The sequence below is a fragment of the Pinus tabuliformis genome, chromosome 2_2, assembly GCF_031772625.1.
Source record: "Pinus tabuliformis cultivar Carrire ecotype Pingquan chromosome 2_2, CPIR1, whole genome shotgun sequence".
In the NCBI taxonomy this organism is placed as follows: Eukaryota; Viridiplantae; Streptophyta; class Pinopsida; order Pinales; family Pinaceae; genus Pinus; species Pinus tabuliformis.
This window is the reverse complement of record NC_142300.1, coordinates 1,221,211,283-1,221,238,418: the sequence shown is the minus strand read 5'-3', so window position 1 is coordinate 1,221,238,418 and position 27,136 is coordinate 1,221,211,283. Positions and strand designations below refer to the sequence as shown.

At 40.1% G+C, this 27,136-nt stretch overlaps 2 protein-coding genes across 3 annotated transcripts in view; one reads left to right on the top strand and one right to left on the bottom strand.

Moving 5' to 3' along the window:
* Window positions 1-27,136, top strand: part of LOC149197888 (protein PIN-LIKES 6-like) — a 442,686-nt gene that overhangs the window by 127,202 nt on the left and 288,348 nt on the right. The window lies entirely within an intron of this gene.
* Window positions 1-27,136, bottom strand: part of LOC149197889 (protein PIN-LIKES 6-like) — a 162,047-nt gene that overhangs the window by 18,527 nt on the left and 116,384 nt on the right. The window contains exon 6 of the mRNA XM_089406195.1: window positions 11,450-11,550. Within this exon, the coding sequence (XP_089262321.1) occupies window positions 11,450-11,550 (101 nt within the window). The remainder of the gene's footprint in view (window positions 1-11,449; window positions 11,551-27,136) is intronic.

Below are 27,136 nucleotides of genomic sequence, written 5' to 3'. Positions count from 1 at the left end.
TGTTTCTTCATGGATCATCACCTAGGTTATAGGGGCCCACAGTTTACAGTAGCAAGAGGATTAGTGTCAATAGGCGCAGTCAAACCTTGAGAGACAGTTGCAAAGACTAGATGAAGTCAAATACTTGAGGGCGCAGAGACATTTGGGCTCAAACAATTACTCAATAGACAGTGCAGATACTAGTTGCAGTCAGAGACTTAGGAGACATTTGCAGAGTTAGTAAAGGGACACAGTGGATCAGTAGATTGGTTCTCAGTTCTAGTAGTTGCACCAGCAACAATAGCATGAGTTCAGATGCAACATAAGCAGTGTTGGCAGCAGTGCAAGGTGGCACAGTGTAGTGTTAGCAACAACGCAGGTGCATAGTGATTCAGCGACAGGGTTAGCGGATGAATCAGAGTATGCGCAGTAGCTTGATGGACAGTGACAAGTTGTTACAGATGTCAAACATCAGCAACGTGAGGGAAGATGTTATGGGATAGAACACCTTCCTCACTAGGAGGGAGTGTTAGTTTTTGTAGCATCGAATAGGAGTTCTAGTCTTCAAAACCCAGAAAAGGTTTCGTGAGATGAGCTTGCGAAACACCTTAATTTAATTAACCATCATTTAAATTTTTCGTAAGTCTTAACTTAAGAAAACTGGTTAATTGATAGGAATTAATTAAGAAAATGTGAGAAAGCTCTAGAAACTCACTGATTTTGTTTAAGATGATCTTAGTCGTTGATAACGATTTAATCATTGCCATTAGTGATCCAACGAGAGAATATAAGAGCAAGTTGTGTGAGAATTCCAATATGGAATCCTATTGCTCTCCTAATTGTTAATTAGTTTAACAATTTATTTGCTATGACAAATATCGAAATAAACACATTGCAACCTTCACAAATAAAATACTGCAGAAAAATAATGCGTTGGAAACTGAGAAATTATAGCACACACACATAAAATATGAGACAATTATTTGTGGACAAATGTCCCCGGAAAAACCCAATGCAAGAAAACTGGTGCAACAGTGAGGGTCTTTGTTATTATGCAACAGTGAAAATCTGAGTACAATCTAGATGCTTGAAATTGGCAATCCACAACAAGAAAATTTGGGCAAAATTATTGAAGGGAATTTACTCTTCCTCCATAAGCAATCCCGCCACAACTTGCCTACAGAAAACTCGACCTCCTGAAGCTTTTGCATCACCCTCTGCGCTGGACTATGACATCAAGCCTCTGACTGATCTATGATGAATTCGTTCTGTCTTCTTCTGCTGAGAAATTCGTCTCTTCGATCCTCTGGATCCTTAGTCTAGCCTCTGGATTTGAGATCGATTTTCTCTTCAGCAAATCGAACTGCGCTCTCTGAAGCTACTGCGCAGAGCTCTACGCTGCCTCACTAGAATAACTCGACCCTCTTGCTGCTGCCTTTTTGGATCTGGAAAACTTCCTCCGGATCACTGTCCCTGCCCCTCACTCGCTGCTTCGATCTCTAGCTCTCTCCAACAACTGACTGCTATTACTTTGGAAATCAAACTGCTCAAGTGTGCTCTCCATCACCACATCAACCTCCTCTTATAATCCTCTGTTGGAGCACCAACGACCAAGATTAAAACATAATCGATGGTTAGGATCATCTCTGGATCGATCCGTGTGAGTTTCTAGATGATTCTCGCCTTGACTTAATTAATACTGATTAATTAACCATATTTCCTAATTTTAGACTTAGGAAATATTTAAAAACTGGTTAATAATCTAATTAAGTCATTTCTAGGTAGAATTTCCAGAAACAATTTATGGGTTTTGGAGATCTCATGTATTCTAGCCTCTCCACCAAATTTTGTGGCTAGAACACAACCGATGCTAAAAATACTAACAAGTTGATGGGGTTGGATGAGATACACTTGAGAAAGTGGTGAGACACAAGGAGAGCGAGTTCCTTGGTAGATCGAGTTATCCAGTTGCAGAGATCGAGCAGGGAAGAAGAGTTTGAGCCAGAAGGAGAGCAGTAGCAAGAGGGAGCAACAACAAAGAAATTCCGAAGAAATCTCATAGTGATTTCCAGTTCTGAAGAGCCAGCAGAGAGGAGGCCCAAATATTCCATAGAAAAGTGGTTCAGGTTGAGTGAGTGAGCCAAAAACCCCAACTCTGGTGTCAGAAAGAGATCACTTCAGTGGCAGAAGTCTGAGAGAGCACCGACAAAACAACTTATTTCTAGTGATAAAGGGAGGCTAGACAACCCAGTTGGAGGCAGTTCTAGAGGCCATACGACTTGCCCAAGCTAACAGTGTGAGCAGCCAGCTAGATAGTGCGAGCAAGCCAGGGGGAGGCTGAATTATTTTGGCAGAGGGCGAATTTTCTCCAAGATATTTTTGGCGAGATTATTGCTGGAGGATTGCCAATTTAGCATCCAGATTATTGTCATTAGAATTTACTGTTGCATAATAATAAATATAAACCCTCATCTGCTGCACCAGTTTTCCCTTCGAGGTTTTTCCGGGGATGTTAGTCCAAAAATATTAGTGTCATTTTTATTGTGTGTGTATCTATTTTCTCAAGTCTAGTTTATTTTCCACAACATAATTTTATTGTGAAGAATTGCAATGTGATTTATTCGTTATTTGTCGTAACAAATAAACTGCATAATTAATCAGTTAGAAGAATAAATTTCTAGTTACTGCAACTCAAGGAAAATTTCATAGATAGGATCTGTTGGCACAACTATAATTGTTGTAGCAAACTCCTCCATACCATACTCATCAAATTGGAACAATATCTTGGCCTTCTAGACTGCAAATTTGGAGGTCCCGTCCAACCTATCCTGATCTCTCAATCTTGCTGCAACCATCCCTAGAAAACTGGAAATTCTGCAAACTCAAATAAATAGGGGAATAACATGAATAATTACGATTTGGGGAAAAACCCTTGTGCTTTCTCTTCTTGTACCCTGCCCTAGTTTATGCAAACCCTCTACATTTGGATCTGCATAGTACCTCCTTCTGCCCTCAGATCCACTCTAATGCCATGTGAAATTTCAAATTATTGTTCTAGTTACTGGTTGTTATTCTCCTATCTTTTCATGTTATTTGTCGACTTCAAAATACTTTCGACAATTACTAAATGAAACACAACTGCAACTTCACGAAAAATAAATACTACAGGAACTGAGAAATATATGCTCACACACAAATAATGAACACCATTGCTTTTGGACAATTGTCACTAGAAAAACCCCGAAGGGAAAACCAATATAGCAGATGAGAGTTTTTTTATTAATTCTGGTTACTAGTTGTTATTCTCCTATCTTTTCATGTTATTTGTTGACTTCAAAATACTTTCGGCAAATACTAAATGAAACACAATTGCAACTTCACGAAAAATAAATACTACAGGAACTAAGAAATATATGCTCACACACAGATAATGAACACCATTGCTTTTGCACAATTGTCACTAGAAAAACTCCCAAGGGAAAACCAATTTAGCAAATGAGGGTTTTATTATTAATACTTCAGCTAAATATTACAATTGCTTGCCTCGCACTGGAAAAGCTCCAACCAAATTATTCTTCACCTCTGCTAGACTCTTTTGACCTCCTGGAAGCTATAAGACCCACCAAAATCAATTCATCCTCCCTCTGAAGCTAATTTCGACTCACACATGCGGCTTGGCTGAGAAACTCGGCCCTCCTGGCAACTCGCACTAGCTGGCTAATTAATCTTTGTCTCCTCTGGTAAATCTATCCTTCTATGTAAATCGATCTCTTCTGTGCAAATATTATTGCTCCAGAAATTTTCCTCTTTGAGCAATTCGTACCCCCTGTTGGAGTAACTCGCACTGCTGGAAAATCGACCTCACTGCAGAAAAATCGACCCCCTAATTTCCCTGGAAATATCTGTGAAGAATCTCTCCGGTAATCTATGTTGAAACCCCTGCTACAAATGTCCCTATGCTACCTCTACGCCCTTGCTCTCATTGCAAATTTGTGTGTTCTCCAAATGCTCATTGATTTCCTCTTATAATCTCTCGTTGACGAATCAACGGCCATGATCCAATCACAACCAATGGCTAAGATCATCTTGACTCCATCAAGAGACTTTTCCAGATGTCTCTAGATGAAAATTGATTTACCCCAATTAATATTGATTAATTAAGGTTATTTCCCCAAGTTAGATTCAGGAAATTTAATTAACTGCTTAATTAAATCCAATCAAGGCCCTTTCTTGCAAAACCAATTCTAGGTATTGGAGAAAATGTGTTCCTTAGCCTCATAAACACAATCTGAGACTGGAACACTTGTCCGAGCTACACAAACTAACACACTACATGCCTATTCCCATAAGTATCATGGCATATCCTGGTCATACAACATGGCCCTTGTTGCCTTTTATATGGCATGGTTCTTTCTCTCAGCAACCCCATTCTACTGTGGGTTGTAAGGAACTGTCCACTCCCTCTTGATGACCTCCCTAATACAGAAGATCTCAAAGGCTTTTCTTGTGTACTTGCCTTCGTTATCTGGTCGCAGAAGCTTCTCCACAAGAGCTTTGAACTCTTGGAGGCGACTAAAGACTTCATTGTTGGTCTTCCTAGAGTGATCATCAATTAAGGTAATGATCTTCATACCATTTGAGAGACTGAGTCGACATCGGACCACATATATCAGAATGAATCAAATCAAGAACACCTTTGGATTTGGTGTCACTCGGAAAAGCTTCCTTAGGAAACTTCCCCAACACAGATCGCTTACACACATTCTCGTGCTCAATGCTCACCTTTGGAACACCTATCACTCTCTCCCTGAGCAACTTAAGTGCCCCATGATGGATTTGGCCCATCCTCTTATGCTAAAGCTCTCCCTGATCTCTTGGATTGTTGTTGCTTACAAGTGCCTTTGGAGTATTCATTTGCAACCTATAAAGTTTTTCGGTCTTGACTCCAATTACTATGGGCGAATTCTACTCTTGGTGCTTAATCAACACCTTCTGACCTCTAAAGAGTACATTGTACCCTTTCTCCCAAAGAATAGAAACGGAAATCAAGTTCATCCCCATTCCTGGCACATGCAGCACATCATGAATTAGAATTGGCTTGCCAAACTCCCTTTGAAATAGGACTATCCCTCTCCCAATTGGATTGCACTTGGACTTATTCCCCATCTTGATATGGAATCTTATTTCCTCCTCCTTGTAATTGGAGAAGTATTCTCTAACTCTTGTCATATGGAATGACACCCCACTATCTATATACCAAACATGTTGTGAGGTTGAGTTAGTCAAGAAAGCTATGAGTGCGAACTCCTCTTCCATCTAGCTGGAAAGCTCATCTACATTTGTTGAAGTTGTCGTCTTCTTCTTGCCATTTTTATCACTTTTCTTCCTCTGCGGGCAATTGCTGACACAGTGGCCAAACTCGTGACACCCACAGCACTTGACCTTTGATAGGTCCTTCTTCTTATCCCCCTTGGCTTTGGACCCTTTATTGGATCCCTTCCTTGCTTTATTCTTCCCTGTAAGAGCCATGTTTTCCTATTCTCCCTCACCCTTCTGACGACTGGTGCTAGTGCCATTGACGAGACTCCTCCTAAGTTTTTCTTTGGTAAAATCTGACCATAGTCTTTCCCAATATGGAAGATCATGCCTTCCTGTAATAACTTGTATGAAGACATCCCAATCCTTAGTAAACCCATTGAGGTTTTTTCTGACGAGCTCACCATCTTCAATCTTCTCACCAACCCTTGCCAATTCTTCCTTGACACGTTTGACACTGGTAAGGTAAGATACAACAGTTTCTCCCTTTATGGTTTCATGCTTCGAAGTTTCTCCCACAAGATCAATTTCATGTTTACACAAGAATCTTGATAGAGTTTACAAACTGCATCCCACATCTTCTTTCATGTATCCTCTTCTGCTATATGAGGCACAATGTTAACCTTGATGCCATCTAGAAAGATGCGCCCGACTTTGGCATCTTCCTTCTTGTAAGCACACGTTATGTTGCATCTGTCGACACAACTACAACATTGCTAGCACATTCTTTTAGACCATTCTCCTCCAATATTAACAAGATTTTGGATTTCCATATGCCAAAGTTAGATCTTCCCTCTAATCTATCCTGATCCCATAAACCAACTGAAGCCATTTCTCTGAAACCCTCAGAATAAAATAAGCAAACTCCAAGTAAATCTCGAACAAGTCGAACTGGGTTTTATAAACCTTTAGTTCCCTCTCTTGCACCTTGCATTGAGATTCAAAATAATATTTTACACTTTAGATCTTCTCTCGTACCATGTGAAAAATCTATTGCAATTGATTTGGTAATTACTCTCCTATCTTTTAATGATTATTTGTCCCAGTAAATTAATTTACTGCAAATATTGAATAAAAACACTATTGCAAAAATCACCAATTAATAAACCACAGGAACTGAGAAAAACCACACACATAAAATAGACACCAAGATTTTTGGACAAACTGTCCCTTGAAAAACCCCAATGTGGGGAAAACCAATTTTGCAAATGAGGGTTTTATTATTCTTCAGCGAATCTGTAATTGAAAATTATTACAATTGTTTGTCGTAAACTGGCAAAGCTCCAACAAACCAATTTTCTCCAACTAACAGCACATCAGAACACCTGGAAGGAACTCAACCTCCCTCTACAAGATAACTCGGCCTCTTTAAGAAATTCTCGGCCCTCCTACACAAGCATACAACCTCACATGTGCGGCCTTTGCTGAAGGAAATATGGCCTCACAAACCTTGGCAAACTCAGCCTCCTCTGGCAAACAACTCGACCTACCCTTGAAGAATTCAACCCCTAGAATGGTCTCACTGTCCTACACGTGAAATCTACAAACTCGGCCCTCTAGAAAACCTCCGCACACTAAATGAACATCTCGACCTCCTGCAATCAAATTGCACTGGCAATCTCCCCTCCTCTGGATCTCAGAAACTAGAAGAGAATCAATGAAGAAATTCTTCGAAAATTGCTTCTCGCTCAATCATTACTAAAACTTCGCTAGTGTCCCATGTTATCATTGTGCCCTTGCTCAATCAAATGATCTCCAAGATGCCCATCGACTTCCTCTTATAATCTCTCACTGGGCAATCAACAACCAAGATCTAATCTCGATCGATGGCTAACATCATCTTGATTCCATCAACTCACTTTTCTAGAAGTCACTATAGAGAAATCGACTCGTCTCGATTAATATTGATTAATTAACCTGCTTTCCTAAGTTAGACTCATGAAAATAATTAAAATTGATTAATAATCTAATTAAGACATTTTCCGTAAGAAGAATAAACTGGGATTGGAGATAATTAATTCCCTTGTGCTCCTAGCCTCATTGGCACCTCATGAGACTAGAACACTTGTCTGAGTTACAAAAAACTAACACATTTCACTTCTCTCATCATCTCTATATGCTGGTTAAGGAAGATAAAGGTGCCCTCTGCATACTTATGTTATCTTTACATTGGAATTCTGCGTTGTTTTGTTATAATTGAATATTTTGCAGTTCGAGGAATTTATACCTCAAGATTGTTGATCTTCCCATATATTGGGTATAAATCATATTTAGATCTTGGTTAGAAGAGGGATACCTCCTCATGTTACTAAAAACCTTCAGTTGGAGGCCCGACATTGTTCTCTTCCATTGAACAGTCTCTAGAAACAACAGGTTCATTTAAGCAAAACAAGTATTTGTTCATGAGATACAACTGACAAGAATTTGAAAGAGATCAGCACTGATATTTGTTGGCATGGGTGCAACACAGTTTTAGAAAGCATAGAAAATATGTATGTATGAATTGCTTCTGGTCTTTTTAAATCTAAGTTACCAGAGAAGCCCAGCAAAAACTCTGGAAACGTCATTCGCCAAATCATAAACGAATTCGGGTACGAAACTCGTTGGAAACGATACTGAAATGTTTTCACGGCGTTCTAGTGTTTACGGAAACGAAGAATCTGATTTCTGCGACGTTTCAAAGTCTTTAGGTAGTTTTGGATCCCTTTCCGGAAATCCAAATACGAATCCGAAAAAATCGTGATCCGTATCTGGATTTCCGTAAATAGATCCTTACAAAAAAAGCCCCTATCGGGAACAGATCCAAGCAAAAGGACGAACACCCGGAACGAATCACGCAAAAAAACCACATCGGGAACAAATTTAACTTTTTAATGGTTCCCTTGGGTAAAAATCGCCACGTTTTGTCCTTTAGGTTTTAACTTTTTAGTATTTACTCGTGTTGTCGCTCTCCTCATTTCAGTTGCTATTTGCTATTGGAGCTTGGAGCCAAGACGAGTCGGCGGTCATTGCTGAGATTCGAGAGTTGGAGGAGTCACTATTGGAGTTTGGAGGAGTCGTCGGAGTCGCTGCTTAAGAGTCCACACTGCAGCTTGGAGCCAAGAGAAGTAACGAGTCGCTGCTGCTACTTGTTAGCCTACGGCTGCTGGAGCCTTGGAATCGTTGGAATCGCTGGAGCCTGGAAGTTGGAGACCACTGTCCATCAACTTAGTAAGTTACACATCTCTTCGAGCCTGAGGTTTCTATTTTTATTTGGGTTTTTGTGGATTTGGTTTTCACATTACGCTACCAGCATAATGCAGCTCGATTTCTTTAGCGGCTAGCCATGTCTCGACTCTCATATGACTAAGCGGCCATTAGTAAAGCTTGCAAGGCATGCAGCTAGGTATACAGCTTTCAGTTGCATACTACTTGTACACGAGGCTTGCATAGTGCCTGTGAGGTGTTCTTCATTGTTTATTCCATGTTATGTGCAATACACTACATGTTGCATAGAGAAAATTAAATTTTAATGCTACATTGTGCACTCATTGCAAAATACTATCTGGTCGAATCAGTTTACCTTAAAACTAGGGTAGAGTTGAGGGTATTGTCATCAAATCAATTACACATATTAAAACTATTACTGTACTGTACATATGCCAATTCTATAACCGCACTGCGTTTGTGAGGTCTCTGTCATAAAATGAATTACACCACTTAGCTGTGTACTATACTTAAAGGTTAAGACTATTGTTTACATAAATAATTAGTAGGTAAAGATGTGGTGAGTGCCTCTAAACTATTTTATAAATTAGTAGACTATTTTAAAATATTTGACAGGTAATACTTTTGTATTGATTCAAGATGGGATATAATTTACCAAAAGATAATCTTGCACCAATGCTTATGAGTTTTACCAGGTTCAAAGTTTGTTCATTATGTGGGATCATAGGGAGGGTTGGGGTGCTGATATTGATCGTATGTGGGACAAGACCAGCTTAAGTCCAATTGATTGGTGGAACTACTATGGTGGGTAACTTCCACATATCCAAAAATTGGCCATCAGGATCTTGTCACACATTTCTAGTTCCTCTTCAGCAGAAAAGAAGTGGAGTACATATGGCTTCATCCATTTGGTGAAGAAAAACAGATTGGGCTCCAAGAAGGTTGGGGAAAAAGTGTATGTTCATTCAAACCTTCACCTTCTGTCATACAAGAGAGACGAATACAAATTTGGGCCCACCAAACTATGGGATGTGGAACCATAGTTGCCTAACTTGGATATGACGTTGAATGCTAGGTCTCATATATGATATGACTTTGTTTGATGAGGAGGCGTCAATAGTTGGATCTTCAAGTGGACATGGCAGCAGTGCTTCCACTCATGGAGAGGATGTGGTTATTAGTAACAAGAATGAAGACATATTTGATGATATGTAAATGTAATTTATGATGGTGTTTTAAACTTTTGAACAATGAATATTGAATACCATAATATGCCATATGAATTATGAATAATGATAGTAGACTGTCAGTCATAGTTCATTTTGTACTTTGTACTATTTTTCTTTCAGAAAGAAAAGCAATATATTATATTGAGTCAATATATACATCATGTTCTGTGATAACAGAAAGAAGATCTCCTGACATAGGAGACTACTGATGAAAAAACAAATATGTCAAAATATGACAAATAGCTGATAGACATATAAAGCAAGAACATAGAGCAGCATATAGAAACATATGAAACATATATCATCAGTTTTGCCTGAATGTGCTGCAGATAGACATATAAAGCAAGAACATAGAGCAGCATATAGAAATATATGAAACATATATCATCAGTTTTGCCTGAATGTGCTACTGATATGGAATGATGACAAAATGAAACCAAAAAGAGCAGAAGGAGAGGAACCCATAGCCTCAAGAGCAGAAGTAGAGGAACCCATAGCCTCCGGCTGGAACAGCCACCTGGCGCTGACAAAGAAAGATCCTGGAAACCCCCAAAAACGAAGCTCTTTGCGCCCTACCAAACTCCAGCCTTTGACCAATCATCCGATGGATTGATAGAAAGCGAAGAGCCTAAACAGAACAGTCTTGAAGGAGATGTTTGAATCTTCAAAATTTTTTGAATTCCTCTACTTTGTACTATGTAGTGTGCATTATTGATTTTGGTGATGATGTTGTAACTTGTCATGTTGATGATTGAAATTTGAAACAGAAACTTTATGATATGTTGAATCATGAATGTTATAATAACCATTAAGAATGATGACATTGTTTATGCTGAATTGATGATAGATGATAGATGATAGATGATAATTGATTATGTATTTTAAGATATAGAATCTAGATTCTAAAAGATGAATGGTAACATGAAATTCTTATTTTGTTATGTGTGTGTGTGTGTGCCGTATCATATATAGATTTTTTGAAAATTTGTCGTATCCATTTCAAACCCTGTATCCATATCCGTTTCAGTGCAAGTTAGTTTTAAATAAGACAAGATGACAATTCAAATTGATGACGTCAATTCTGATGTCAAAAGGCTCTGTTTTGGTAGAATATTTAATAAAATAGAGAAATAAGCATAGATTTGGTAAATACAAATAAGAATAAAATATTCATACTGTAGATACTTAAAATAAATTTATCCAATGGAAGTGTTTAAGTTTTAAATAAACCCCAAAAAAAAGGAAATCCTATGTGAAAATATTAATTGATTGTTTCAACACATATAAGATATTTGATCTAGAAATGCATGTATACTTTGATCAAGGATTAGTAAGCACCAAAATGGGCAATAGGGCTAACTTAGACAATACAATAATGGACTGAGCTCTTGAGAAAAATGATCTCAAGCAAAACATTCAGTGAACAATGGAGGGGTAGGGTGACAAGGGATTTGCAAGCAACCTCAAACAGACTGGGGGAGAAAATGACTTTGTAGCTCTCAAGTAGTTTAAACTTTATTTCCCCCTACTTGAGCATAAAGTCGAGGATGTGAACAAATTTTTCCCCTGGTGAGTTAACTCTTTTGTGACTAAGTTTTCTGCTTCTGGTTAGTCAAATGTTACCTTAGTGATGAAATAATCAACATATGTGTGATTGCATTTTGTTTGGGAAACTATTTAAGCATAATGAGAGAAGTAAGCACTGGATCAAACCATACCCAAGGATGACACAGCTGTCAGTGATAAAAAAGAGAGGTGCATCATCCGTCATGATGAGGTGCTTTAAAAATGGTACAACACCAATTATCATTGCAAGGATCTGCAAGAATAAAAACACAACATTATTTCTAACTTACGAGATCCCTAAAAAAACAAATGTTTGCTTCTTGCAGATATTGACATATGATACTCCTAAATTTTTACAGCCCCATGCAAATATAAAATAGCGTCCCTTTTAATTATTTAACTGTGCCATTTCTAAAGGATGCTTATGTTTAACACTAATTTCTATTGAAGATTCAGAAGTAAACATAGATGGAGTTCCCTCCTTCCCATTACCTTGGTTCAAACTTCAAGGTCATATCATTTAAATATATATTTAATTAAGACATTCTTTGTATTTTATTATTTACCACCTTGGTCAAATGACAGACAAATCTTATTCTGCACTAAACTTGTTTATATAAGACACCACGAGACTCTTGGTGCCAAAAAATTGCCTCACCAACAAATCTAGAATCAATGGCAGCACATGGAAACAAGGTACCTAACTACAAGAAGGTTATGAAACTTATTAACTATGGTTTGATTCTAAATCCTAATAACTTAGAACATTTCGGCACAAAAGATCTGTAGTAAAATTTAAGATTATGAGGAGATGAGAGATGCACCTCCTGTTGACATCATTATAGGATCAACAGCCTCATTATGGGGTCTGCAATAGCATCACTCCATGACGATTAGACCCATACAGGATGGCCTAACCAAAGAAGATTGATCAGCCAAGAGGGAATCTTACAGATCATTTGATTAGTATAAGAACTCCATGTCAGATTTTGTAGTTGATTTATCCCTGGTGTATAATAGAAAAGCTCATAGATATTAAATGATCAAAATAAAAAAGTACAGTACAATAACCACGTTTGGGCTAATGGCCCCGCTAGATGCACACTTGGGGTTTGATATTCAAAGGGGTGACCCCTTGAACTGAATCATAATAGCTAGCTACAAGTATATGATCAGTTAGGTCCTTGACTTGCTAGTTGGACAACTTCTATCGATATGCTAAATATATGCTACATCTTCTTGTTGGGGATACAAAACATTCACACATAGCCTTTTTTCTCCCTTTCACTCAGTTGAATGTTGCAGGCCAGGAGGCTTTAGTAAAACTACCTATTGAACTACATCATGAGCAGTCATAGAGACCATGCCTCTTCTCGGATCTGGATTCGTTGAGTCATGCAACCTCTCCAAACCCCATGAGGGGCTGCCAGTCAAGCCTGCATACTAGGGATTGGTTCTATCGGTATATTTTTCCCCATGGTCACCCGTGTACATCTCAGCATGGGAATGAAACCTCTATTGGTGTCCCTACATTGGAACCACTTCCTTTTTGGGTTTGAGGATTCAAAGTAGAGTGATTTTGAACTATGGGTTTGCTACATTTCTCCCTATTCCTTTACGGAGTAAAAGCCTTAGTACATGCATCATACAAATGCGTCTTTCTTTGAAAAACTCATAGACTGGAAATCCACACAAACTGGGTTAAACTTGCTACTAGGGATTTGACTAGTTATGGTTTATTTACCTTAAGTGTCGTGGCATTTTTAGGCCTCATTAAAGGCATGCCCAATGCAAGCAGTCTAAGCATGGAATGGAGAGATAGTTTATTCCCTTGAGTGTAAGGGCTGTGAAATTTCTTTAATTGCAACTACTGGAAATTATTCTTTTATAAATGCAGCTTGTCTTTAAAAATTAATCACAGCAAATAACAAATAAAATCACTACTATAATTTTCACCAATAATAACAAGGACTGAGAATAGTAATGCACACATAAAAATTTAGACACTGATATTTTTGGACAATAGTCCCTAGAAAAACACCAGTGTGGAAATAACCAGTTTTGCAGATGAGGGTTTATATTATTATTAAATCTTCAACAAATTGAGAATTACAACAACTGCTTGCCTCTCACTGGCAAAGCTCCAACAAATATTTTTCTCTACTCCTATTGGCAAAATCAATATGGGAAAATAAAAGTATCCTCTGCAAATCCACACGACCTCTCCCAGGCTACTCACACCTCCAAAAATTCGCACTGGCAAACATAAGAGTACGAAATGGCCACCTAGAAACTCGCATTGCCTCTGGGAAAATTTATCAAGTGTATAATCCTGCCTCCAACAACCTAATAAACCTAGTCGCTCTGCCACTAGAAATATATCCAACACCTAGCCACTAAATCGAGCTACTCACACTGGTTGAACTGGCTACACGCATTGCCTAATTCAATCTTCTCTCTATAGAATAATTTGACCTCCTTTCTCTTCTCAAAATACTAGAATCTCGGTGAAGAATTTTTTCGGAAATTCACTACTCAATTTCTCTAATGAAACCTCACTGCTGATGTCCTCAAAATTATCACTGTGCCCTTGCTGTCACTGCAACTTTGTGTCTCAAATGTGATTTCCAAGTGCCCCATCAATCTATTCTTATAATCTCTCATTGACGAATTAACGACCATTATCTATCTCCAATCAATGGCTAAGATCATCTTGACCCCTTCTCATGGCTTTTCTAGAAGTCACTAAAGCAAAATTGAATTATGTCCATTAATCTGATTTAATTAGCCAACTTTCCTAAGTTAGACTTAGGAAAATAATTAAAAATTGGCTACTTAATCTAATTAAGACATTTTCCCTAGAAACTTTTTTGCGTCTTTGTAGCCTCATAGACACTAATAGAGACTAGAACATCTATTCGAGCAACAAAAAAATAACACTCCCTCTTAGTGAGAAAGGTGTTCTCACTATTCCCAACTTATCCCCGAAGAAGATAAATTTTTCCTTACCCAAGGCCTTTGTTAGAATATCTGCAACCTGTTGATCTATGGAAACATACTATAGCCAAACTAATCCATGTTGCAGACAATCTCTGATGAAGTGGTATTTGATGCTGATGTGTTTTGACCTATCATGAAACACTGGATTCTCGAAGAGCTTGATGCAACTCTATATCACAGTAGATACTGGTCGAATCCATCCTCTGACCAAATAGTGCCACTAGCAACTTCTGAAGCCAAATAGCTTCACACATAGCCACACTTGTTGCCATGTATTTTGCCTCCGCAGAACTCAATGCCATAGACTTTTGCTTTGTGTTGCACCAAGAGACAACCCCTGATCCAACACTGAAGTTTCACCCTGAGGTGTTAAACCGATCCACTGCCCAGTTTGCATTTGTGTATCCCATCAATCTAACACCATCACCTCGAGTAAATCTCAAACCATACTCGACAGTACCTCATAGATATCGTAGCACATGTCCCATTGTTGTCCAATGTACTATCTTAGGTTTCTCCATGAATTGACTAAGAGTGTTGACTATGAAACAAATTGTGAAAATTTGGAGACCCAAATTCCCCACTGCAGCTAACTGATATTACTTCTCCTACTTGTTAATCCATGCGAGTTATTTATCGTGTTACATTGTAGATATCAAAGAAATACAACTGCAACCTTCACTAATTAAATTATATTCGGAAACAAGAACTGAGCAAGAAAGAAATAGCACACACAAGTGACAACGTTGTTTTTGGAAAAATGTCCCCGGAAAAATCCAATGTGGGAAAACCAGTGCAGCAACTGAGGGTTTGTATTATTATGCAGTAATTTATGAGTACAATTGTTCAGATGCCCAACCTGGTAATCCTATACATAGATCTAACTGGACAAAAAGAGAGTGAGATGATCTCACCAAGTCACTGGGAAATCTGGCACTGATTTGCGCTGGAGATGAGCCTCTGCATTGTCTCTACACAGTACTGCATCACACCCACGCAGTTATTGTGTCACTGCTGTTGGAACTGCGCTACATCTCCTCTTGATCCTCTACTCTCTAGAAACTTCAGCCCTCTGGCCTCCCGGTCTCACACCCCGGCTCCAACACTAGATCTCGACTGTTCCCCAACAGAAATACAGACTCCCTCTGAAGCTCTGCGCTGCCACAACGTAGCTCTACGCTGCCTTTGCATGGCCCAACGTTGCCTCTCTAGACTACTCTTTGCCCTCTCTGCCTTGCACTCTCTGGATCAGGAAAACTTCCTCCAGAAAATTATCCCTGCCCCTCATTGCAAGAAATCTCCTCGATCACCTTCTCCGGCAACTGTTGCGCTGCTCTCTTGAGAAAATCAATCTCTGATCTCTCACTTGATGTGTCTTCCAAATGCCCATCAAGCCTCTTCTTATAATCCTCTCGTTAATCAATCAACGACCCAGATTAGATTCTAATCAATGGTTCAGATCATTTTGACTTGATCCTCGTCTTCTTTTAGAAGTTTCACCCCCAATTTAATTAATACACTTTAATTATTTTATTTTCCTAAGTTTAGACTTAGGCATCCATTAAAAATAATTAATTATTTTAATAAAATTGTCTCTGGGTGGAATTTCCCAAAACAATTTATGGGTATTCTGGAATACATGTGTCCTAGCCTCCCTGCAAATTTTGAGGCTTAGAGCACATCTGATGCTACCAGAAATCAACACTCCCTCTTAGCGAGGAATGTGCTCTAATAATGCAACCTGCTGAAGCATTACCTTGACTCTGTAACATTTCCCTCTGCGTTGGTGATGTCTGAAATCACTCCCACCAACTATTATGCAAATGGTACATTCGTGCTGCTGATAACTTTGCATGTTGTTGCTAACTACATCTACACTCCAACTCTGCTCCAATTGAGTTGTTGCCTTCTGCAACAACTGTAATGGAAAAACATCCAAAATATTGAACCAACTGTGTTCAGTATGATGCATCTGTCGTCCGAGTTCTGACTACTGCTAGCCTTTGCGCTGCCACTGAAGTCTCTATGTTGCCGCTGACTCTGCTCTATGCCAACTGCACTGCTGCCAACACTAGCTCTACGTTGCTCAGCATCTCACTGCTACTAGCCACTGCACCTATCACTTTGGCACCTGACTGCACCACTTGACACTGTGCCACCCTGCTACTGCTGACTATGGGCTCCTGTAGCAAGGTCTTGATCCAAGAGGTGGACTCCTCAAGGATCCTACTCATCTGTAGTTCTTTCGAACTACAGTACTAGATCACCCCACCTCTCCCCTGGAGGTATTTGGGCAATCATAGCAAACTCCTCTTCCTTGATCTTTGCGCTTGCAGCCTGCAGATCATGTTTCTCGACCTTGCCCTTCTTCTTGAGAGGACATTGTGTAGCGTAGTCACTGTTAACACTCAAACCAGCAAGGGACCTAAAAGATGTTCCTAAGAGGGCAATTGCTAGGTTAAGGGCAACGGTGGAGGCTTAGCCCACTGTCACCACAACTAAGTCTCCCTACTCTTTACGGACTTTTACCAATGGGAGGAGTCTCGGTAGTGTAGGGATCACTTGTAAAGTATATGTCAATGGATAGGTGAGAAGTGACCCTTGAAACCCTCTCCCAAAGATGGAGTGAATAATGGAACTTGCTTGCTCTTTAAGCAAGGGGCTTATTCCACCAGGGGTAAGGGGTGTGGATTGGAGGGTTGGGGGGGGGAAGGAATAGGCTTATAGGCGAGGTTCTCAATCCTTATAATCCTTGAGAAACTTGGATTCCGAAATGGTCATTGACAAATAATCTTTATTGGAAAATGGGACCACACAAGGCCAAGTGGACCCAATCCAATTTTGAGGATGGAATGTAGCAACCAATGATGTTCTTATCCTGGACAAGGTCAAAGGAAAGGACCAAACAAGAATATTTATTTCAAAATGTTGAAATGATCCTGTTGAGGTCTAGCCTTGGGGATGCCTAGGCAAAATTCGATCCTAGAGCTAGGGCTTGGGATTCTCGAAGATTCCACCATTAGAATTGCCTCAAATTTGGAGAGGGAGGGGATGGGGACCCATCAGCGCAGTAGCCTGTAGGATATTGCAGTATTTCCTTGGGTCAATTCCCGGGAAATTGATGCCCTAGGTAACCTAATGGGGCTAGACTTAGGGAAAAGGGAAAAATGGTAAAAAGAGGTAAAATAATCACCCCTTTTAAAGAACCAGTGCCTAATTCACTTGGGGATATGGAGTCAAGGATGGTGATGAGTAAGAACTTGGTCTCTTGATCAAGGAGGCCCGGAAAGTTAGCTTCATCCAATGTTGAGAGAGAAGAAAAGTGACCTTCAAGCATTTATACTTCAAAGCAAATGATGCAAGCTTATCGAGATAAATAATCTCTAGGACATTTCATTCATATAATACTGGCCCATACATTAAATTAGCTAAACACGTGCTTAATTCCACATTTCAATCTTGCAGCAACTAGCCCTAGTTTTAACAATGTGCAACAACAAAAATAATAACATCAAAACTTACATACAACATTATAGAGTATATCCAACCAACGTTTCATTTAAAAGACAAAGCTCCAAGACAAGATAAATAGCCCAAATCCATACGTCAAAATTCATCCATCTCCAAAAAATATCCACCAAGGAAAAAATGCGAAGTTCTCTATGATTAGAGAGATCCCAAGTCAAGTGATGATACAAATGAATGTATCTAACATCAATATATAGCCTCCTAAGGAGTTCGAATTAGCCTATGGGCCTACATTAGTCCCTAATGATAAAAAAATGTGCAAATAATAACCCCTATTGGTTACAAGCCCACCATACTAGCTCACAAATCTAAAAATAAGCCTCACAAGGGCCAAATAATAATATGTGCATGTCGTAGGGCCCTCCAAAGGCTCAATAATATCTTGAAGTGCCATATTGAGGAATAAATTCCTCAGAATATGATGGACAAGGGGTTGGCTCCTTGTTCTCCAAGTAGTAGACCTATGGTGCTCCCAGTGGGTCTGAGGGCACATATGAATCGGAGATACCTGTAGACCCTCTGCAATGGTCCAAGTGGTGGAAAGAATGCTACCATATCATTGTACGAGTGATGGGACACCTACCAAGAGTGGGGCTCTTGTGGGGGTCTGCCAGGCATAATGTACCAAGCATATCACCATCATCCCAAAGTGGATCGCTAGTAGCCTCTGAACATCCATGAAGATCTGTGGAGTGTTGTTTGCTACTGTGGAGGCCCATGGCTCTCTATGCACACCGTACATGTGCTAATGTAGACCTCTAGGAGTTAGGGTCCCACATAGGGAAACCAAACCCAAATGGAAACCAGCTGCAATCCTGCATAATATCTAATACGTTCCCTGGGCTTCCAGTACAACCAGTCATTAAAATAATTGGGTAAAAGAACTTACAAATCATGGATAGCAAAATGGGCACTTCATAATGGCATGCCCTTCCATAGTGGGCTTTGGCATGTGCTAGTGTCTCCAAGATCCAAAGGGGGTTAGCCAAGTACCTTAGTAGGTGGTTTCGACCCTTAGAGGGAATAGTATGTCCAAGGTACATCCCTCTAATGGGGCTGGCAAGTGACAAATAAGTGAGATGGAATAGGTAATTAGAGGGATAGTCCTGGGCCACATGGTGGGGCATACAGGTAGCTAGATAAGGGAAAACTCATACCACGGTATGTAATGTATAGGAGAGAGTATTCATGGTACATGGGGTGCCTCGACCTTGATTTTTCCACCCTTTTTTATATGCCTTTTGCCTTTTATGAATTTCCTTTAATTAACTGCTCGAGGCTCAAAGGTCAAGAGCATGACATGTAAGATATAGCAGTGATTACCCCCTTTTAGGTAGTGAGGTTCATTGCCCTCCAGGGTTTGGGACAATCATGGATTCCTAAATGATAAAGGAGGCTCATCTAGGACCTATGGAACCAAGGTGATGGCCATGGATTGGGGTAGAGGTCATGCATTGGCTTTGCCCACACGCTGATTATTATGTCCCGACCATCTTTTGCATTTCATGGTACAGTTTCCTGTTAAATGTGGCCAATTATGCTTTTCACTTTTTCTTTTATTTGCTTCAACCTTCGAGGCATCATTCTAGGCCTGACCCAAGGTGGGGGCAAGGAGATTGGAAGGCTAGCCCTATGTGGACCCATAATGGGAATGCGGACCTAGGTGCGAGAAAAGATGAATGGGGGTACAGTGAGTGTAAAGGGAGTAATATTGTTAGGATATTCCGACACATAGGAAATAGTTAAGTACAACTTGGTCTAGTATAGAGTTAGGTATAGAATTAGGTAAAGTGTGTTTCTTTACTATGTACATTTTGTAACTTACAATCCGACGGTCACAATATGTAGTGATCCGACGGTTCATTCTCTCCTCGGTATTACCGACACTTGATCCGTGGCTTAACACCCGATTGGTCCATGATCTCTATTTAAAGAAGCATATGTAAATTTTCATTCTTTTATTAATAAATTGCTTGAAGTGGTCGCGTTGGCTCAGGTCGTGGACTGTTTCCCTCTTTGAGGGTTTTAACCACGTCAAAATACTGGTGTATTGCTCTGTGATCTGTTTGTGAGCGGTGTCCTTTAATGTTCTGTCTGAAGAACTTACCCTGTAAATTCCTACATGGTATCAGAGCTATTTGAGGGCCGCGTTCGTTGGTGATCCAAATCTGAAGCCGGTAGAACTGCATCCGACTACCGTTTCCTAGATCTATTGTTTTTTACTGCTTTCGGGCCGAGAGGACTGCTCTGTTGTGTTGGGAGCATCTGTTCCAATGAGGAACCCTTTCGTTTCACGCGAAAAGATTTCCGGTAGCCCTAGCTGCGTCATTTTTAAGATCTGTAGGTATACAGTGTTTATTTGCAATTTACAGTTATTTTCTCTCTGTTTATTTCGGTTTTCGGTTTATTTAGCCTTTTTTATTACCGGATCTATACCTTTCATTTCTGCGTACGCTCTTTGCCCTGCGACTCTGTGCGATCTGGGCAAATCAGAAACAGAAAGGAAAGATTTTTCTCATGCGTATGCTCTTTTCCGCTGCGCCTAAGTGTGATCTCGGAAAATCAGAAACATTGAGGAAAATATCTAGTTTTCGGCTAAAGCTAACTTCGAGCCACAAGGTTCGTTTTTTTTGTATGTCTATGTTGGGTTTTGTGTTTTTGGTTTTGTAGGGAAAAAGAGCTTTCTCAAAGCAAGCACGAAACCCAAAGCATCAACCCCCCCCCGCCCCTCTCTCTCTCTCTCTTTCTCTCTCAAACTTTTTGTATAGCTCACTTGATGCAAAGCTAATTTATGAGAGTAGAGGTCTTGGGTTCAAGTCCCCATTTTGTGGGGATGGATTTTTCATTTCCGCACATTCCCGCACTTTCTCGGTGACTTCATCAAATTTTCTTCAAAAAGCCATAACTTCGTCCTCCGGAAGCCATTTTCAGAACCGTTTTTTTTAAACAGCCTAATTTTTCGAGATCTTTCCATTGAAATACTTAGTTTCAACATCTATAGCTTCAGTTTTTTTTTTAAATGGAAAGTCCATGCCAAGTTATTCTTGACAGCACTAACTACTTCCAATGGTGGTCCTACACTGTGGATTTACTTAGAAGTAAAGGTCTTTACAGAATAGCCACAGGCCAAGAGACCAAACCGAAAGATGAAGACAAGGCAGCTAAATGGGAAAATAGGCAAGACCAAGCACGTGGGTTGATAGGGATGTCTATTTCTCCAGATCTTAGATTCCATATTGCAGAACTTGATACTCCTGATGAAGCAATGAAACAGATTACTAAAGTCTTTGGAATTAAAAATGAACTTAAAGCCTATCAACTTGAAAATGAATTGCTTACATTGGACCCCAATAATTTTTCTTGCATTGAAGATTTTTTGTCCAAGTTCAAGACCCTTAGACTTCTCTTGGAAGGTGTTAAGGTTTCTACAAGAGAAGCCTTCATTTCTCAAGGACAAACCTACAAGTCCCCTTCTTTTGATTCCTTTTGTGATTCTTTAATAAGAGAACAAGAAAAACTCTTACACCTTGGTCTTCTTCATCTTGGAAACTCTTCTAAGAAAGCGTTAGCCACCCAGCAGCAACCAAATCCAAAGAATCCTAATAAGTTGTATCCTAAAAAGAATGGCCCTAAACCAAACAAGGGTCCTAAGCAATTTCAGCCTCAAAATGAAAAATCATTTCAACAAAATGATAAGACAAATAAAAACAAAGGGAAGAAGACTGATAGACATTGCAACTTTTGTAATCGAGATGGCCACTTAGAATCCAAATGCTCTAAGAAGATGGAAGCTTTGGAAGTAGAAATGAAGAAGCATAACATCCATTTGGAGCAATCTTCAACTTCAACTTCATCTTCAGGAATGGCACTTTCTGCATGTGGTTGTCAAGCATCTCGGTCTGGCTATGCACTAAATGTATCTTCTTCTTCTCATTCTCATGAGTGGCTCATTGATTCTGGAGTTTCTTATCACATGGCCAAAAACAAAGCCATGTTTTCTTCTTTAAATGATTGTAACACCAAAAATATATATGTTGGTGATGATAGATCTCTTAGTGTTGTAGGGACTGGAACTGTTCATCTAGACAATGGTCAGTTTAATGATGTATTATGTGTTCCAACCTTATCCTGCAACCTTCTATCTGTATATCAGATAACCCATTCAGGTGAAGGTAAAATCGTTGAATTTTCACCTCACGATGTTGTAATTAAGGACCTAAGAGATCCTAGACAGATTTTAGCTACTGGCATTGCTGATGATTCTACAAGGTTGTATAAGTTTCACAACTTTGGGTCATCAAATCTTCCCTCAGTATTTGTTGCTCATAATGATGAAGTGAGTAAACTTTGGCATGAGCGATTTGGTCACTTAAACTATCGCTCTCTTCAGAATCTATGTAAAGAAAATATGGTGACAGGTCTTCCAATGGTATCTTGCAGAGATGGTGTTTGTTCCGGATGTGTACTCGGAAAACATCATCGGGACAGTTTTGAAAAACGTGCCTCTTGGCACGCCTCAACCCCTTTATAGCTCGTGCATAGTGATTTATGTGGTCCACTTCCAGTTGCTTCATTCTCTGCTACAAGTATTTCTTAACTTTCATTGATGATTTCTCCAGACACACTTGGGTATACTTCTTAAAACTCAAGAGTGAAGTATTTAACATGTTCTTGGCCTTTAAGGCCTTTGTTGAGAAACAATCTGGACATCAAATTCTTAAGCTAAGATCTGATTATGGCGGAGAATATGTTAAAAACACATTCATCAACTTTTGCACTGAGAATGGAATTCAAATGCAACATACTGTTCCATATACTCCACAACAAAATGGTGTCGCTGAAAGGAAGAATCGCACCTTATAGGAAATGGCTAATTGTATGCTTCAATCTAAAGGACTTAGTCTTAATTATTGGGCAGAAGCAATTAATTGTGCAAATTACATAATAAATCGCACTCCTACTAAGGTTTTAAAGAATATCACTCCAAAAGAAGAATGGAGCTCAATCAAACCAGATGTAAGTCACTTTCGTGTTTTTGGAAGTGAAGGATGGGCCCATATTCCAGATGAGAAACATAAAGCTTTAGAACCTAAGAGTGAAAAATGTATTTTTGTTGGATATTCTGAAGATGTCAAAGGATATAGACTTATTCCACTTAAGTCCAAAAATGTTATCATTAGAAGAGATGTAAAGTTTGCTGAAAATATATCGGCCTGCGAGCCTAGTTCGGCGAATGTGCCACCTCTCCCTATCTCTTCTACTTTTGAAAATATTTCTTCTTCAGATGATGAAAGCGAGGATGAAAATCCTCCCCCACCTTCTCAGGATCCTCCTTTAGCTCCTCAGCTTCCAAAATGGGTTCGTGCTACTCGGGATGCAGCAGGTGATCTTGCCGGTGATCCTATAGATCAGCGACGTACACGCTCTCAGTTCGAGAGAGCCTCTTCTTTACCGGCTCAAACTTCAGTGAATTATGATCCTGACACCTTTGCAGAAGCTTTAGGCCATCCAGATTGGGAAGCGGCTATGAATGAAGAATATCATTCATTATTGGCAAATGATACATGGGATCTTGTTCCTCTACCAAAGGGACGAAAACTTGTTAGATGCAAATGGGTTTACAGAACCAAGTATGGACCAGATGGGAACGTTGATAAACATAAAGCTCGTCTTGTTGCTAAGGGTTTTTCACAAGTTGAAGGCATTGACTATACTGAAACCTTCTCCTCTGTTGCCAAAATGAACTCTATCCGCCTTGTTCTTTCCCTTGCTGCCTCTTTCAAATGGAAAGTCCATCAGATGGATGTTAAATCCGCCTTCTTTCATGGGGACTTGCATGAAGAAATCTATATGGAACAACCTATTGGCTTTATACAAACAGACTCCAGCCTTGTATGTCGGCTTAAGAAATCCCTTTATGGTCTCAAGCAAGCTCCTCGAGCTTGGTATGCCAAAATGGATAACTTTCTTTTAGAAAATGGCTTTTCTAGGTGTCATTCTGACAATACTGTCTACACCAAGAAAGTGGGCAAGTCTCTTATCATTCTTTTTCTTTATGTTGATGATCTTATCCTGACTCGTAGTGATCCCAACCTTATAAACCATGTGAAGTCCAGCCTTAAAAGGAAGTTTGAAATGACAGACTTAGGACACTTACATTATTTTCTTGGTCTTCAAGTCTTGCAATCCAAGGAAGGTATTTCCCTTTCCCAATCCAAGTATGCTTGTGATATTCTACGCCATTTTCACATGGAAGACTGTAAGCCAGCCCCTTCTCCCTTTCAGTTTGGAGTCAAACTTTCAGTCACTTGTACTTCTCCTAAAGTTGATGCTACCTTATACCGTCAACTTGTAGGAAAACTTTTGTATCTAACCCATACTCGTCCTAACCTTTCCTTTGCTGTTGGCCTTGTTGCTCGGTTTATGCAAAACCCACGTGAAAGTCATTGGAAAGCAGCTAAAAGAATACTTCGTTATGTTCGAGGTACAGTTCAGTTTGGGATTCATTACAGTGCCGAAGCATCTCCTCTATTGGTTGGTTTCACTGATTCCGATTGGGCTGGTGACCCTGATGATCGGAAGTCTACTGCAGGTTATGTGTTCACTCTTGGTTCAGGACCTATTACATGGGCATGCAAGAAACAAGGTGCCATTTCTCTTTCTTCAGCAGAAGCAGAGTATCGTGGTGCCGTAGCAGCTAGTAAGGAAGCCGTGTGGCTTCGTCAGATCCTGTCAGAGTTTGGCTTTCAGCAGCAGCATCCGACTACACTTTGGTGTGATAATCAAAGTACCATTCAGCTATGCAAAGATCCAGTCCAACATCAGCGCAGCAAACACATTGAACTGCACATGCACTTCATCAAAAAGCTCATTCACGACCATGTTCTTGAAGTGCAATATTGTTCAACAGATGATCAAGTTGCAAACATCTTTACAAAGGCTCTCACAGAGACGAAGTTCACTAAACTTCGATTTATGGTTGGAGTTCAGGAAGTTGTCACTAAGGGGGGATAGGCTCTAGTGCCTCCTTCCTTCTCCTATTGTGTCATATTTGTAAATCCTTCAATCCTATCCCAAGTTGTTCTTAAGGGGGGATGTTAGGATATTCCGACACATAGGAAATAGTTAAGTACAACTTGGTCTAGTATAGAGTTAGGTAAAGTGTGTTTCTTTACTATGTAAATTTTGTAACTTACAATCCGACGGTCACGACATGTAGTGATCCGACGGTTCATTCTCTCCTCGGTATTACCGACATTTGATCCGTGGCTTAACACCCGATTGGTCCATGATCTCTATTTAAAGAGCATGGAGAGTCATTTGTAGGGTAATCCGTCTATGAGAGAAGCATATGTAAATTTTCATTCTTTTATTAATAAATTGTCTGAAGTGGCCACGTTGGCTCAGGCCGTGGACTGTTTCCCTCTTTGAGGGTTTTAACCACGTCAAAATACTGGTGTATTGATCTGTGATCTATTTGTGAACGGTGTCCTTTGGTGTTCTGTCTAAGGAACTTACCCTGTAAATTCCTACAAATATGTGCAGGTAAAGGAGCGGGACCACGCACCCAAAGTTGAGGTTTCCCAAGTAGTACCACACTAGAACTGAATGGTCGATAAAGGACATCCCATGGGACTAAGGTCCAAGGGTAACAACCAAAAGAGATCAAGGGGACAAGAGCACAAACTAAGCCCACTCTTTTTGTCAAATCCCCCCATCAATCCATACCTAAAAGTATCCATGATAAGTAAACCCAATAAGCAATTACCAAATGATAAGACATACCTTTAGATTCGGGAAGACCACCTTCAAACATACGATCAATACAGGTGGGTCAGAGACGGCATCACTGGCTCAAGTGGCCGAGAAATGGCACAACGAGTTAGTAGGAGGCATCAAGGGGCTACTGGCTGCCGACTGAGGCTCATCATGGAGAAAAATTCTCCTGGGGATATCACCCACAAAGTGGAGGGTAACAGTGACCAAATTCACCACACCGGAAACATTTGATCTTTGAGACGTCCTTCTTCCGCCTTCGCTACTCCTGCTGCCCCTTTGATGCAAGGGTTACATTCTCCTCCTCCTCCTTGGGCTTCATCCCACAAGTGTTGCTGCCATCAAGTTTACACTTGACTAAATCTCGCCTCATCTCTTCCTATTGAAGAGCATCTCCCATCCCTTCCCAATCCGGCAATTTCTCTTTGCTCAGGATACTCTGGACAAATACTTGTCATTCTTCTGAGACTGAATTCAAGACCAACCTCACCATCTCTGTAGGTTGAGGTGATGATCCTACAACTACCAACTGATCTCACACTTCCTGAAGCTTTGATAAGAACAGTTCAATGCCTTCCCCTTTCTGCATCCTCGCAGATCTCATTTTCTCCTCAAAGTACATCTTCTGTTGCTCAGAAGATCCTTGGTACAATGTAGCCAAGGCATCCCACATATCTTTGGTCGTACCTTTGCCAGTAATGTGACATACAACGTCATCCCTCACTCCGTCAAGGATCAACTGCTTGGCCTTCGCCATCTCAGCCATGTACTTCTTAAGCAGATTTGCAAAGACAGGTTCAGCTACCACACTTTCGACATAGGCTTTGAAATCATGCTCATCTAGAAGGCAGGAGATCCTAGCCTTCTAGATCACATAGTTGGATGCTCCGTCCAATCGATCTTGATCTCTAAGCCCATTCGTTGTCATCTCTGTCAGCAAAAAGTCAAACTACTCCCTCTCCTTTGCACAGCTGCTAGGCTGGCCTACGCACTCCTTGCAGGATTTAGTTGATTTGCTCCTCGCTACTGCTGCTCGGCAACTAAGAAAGAAAATTCCTTGGCTCGGAATTCCTTGAGGAAGAAATTCCCTCAAAAGTTGTCTTCTTCCTTCTTCTGACGTTTTTCTGCCCCAGCAACTGTTGCAGAAAACTGGGTCTCACCTAAAGATCGCTCAACGCTGGATCTGCTATTGTGTTGCTCTCTCTGCCACTGACAAATCGCGAACTGGAAATCTTACCTCTGTCAACTCACTTAGAGAGAGATTTTCCTCGAGAACCTTTCCTTCCTGGCTTGGACTGTGCAGTCCCTCTGGGGATTCGATCTGCTGCCTATGCAGCGCTTCGATCTCTCTCCTCCTCTTCAATGTTGGGCTCTTCTGGTCTGCTCTCTTGCTTCACCTACACTCTGATACCATGTGAAAATCTGGTGACCCAAATCCCTACTGCAATAATCTGATGTTATTTCTCCTACTTGTTAATTCTCTTACAAGTTATTTATAGTATTACATAGTAAACATCGAAATAAATACAACTCTA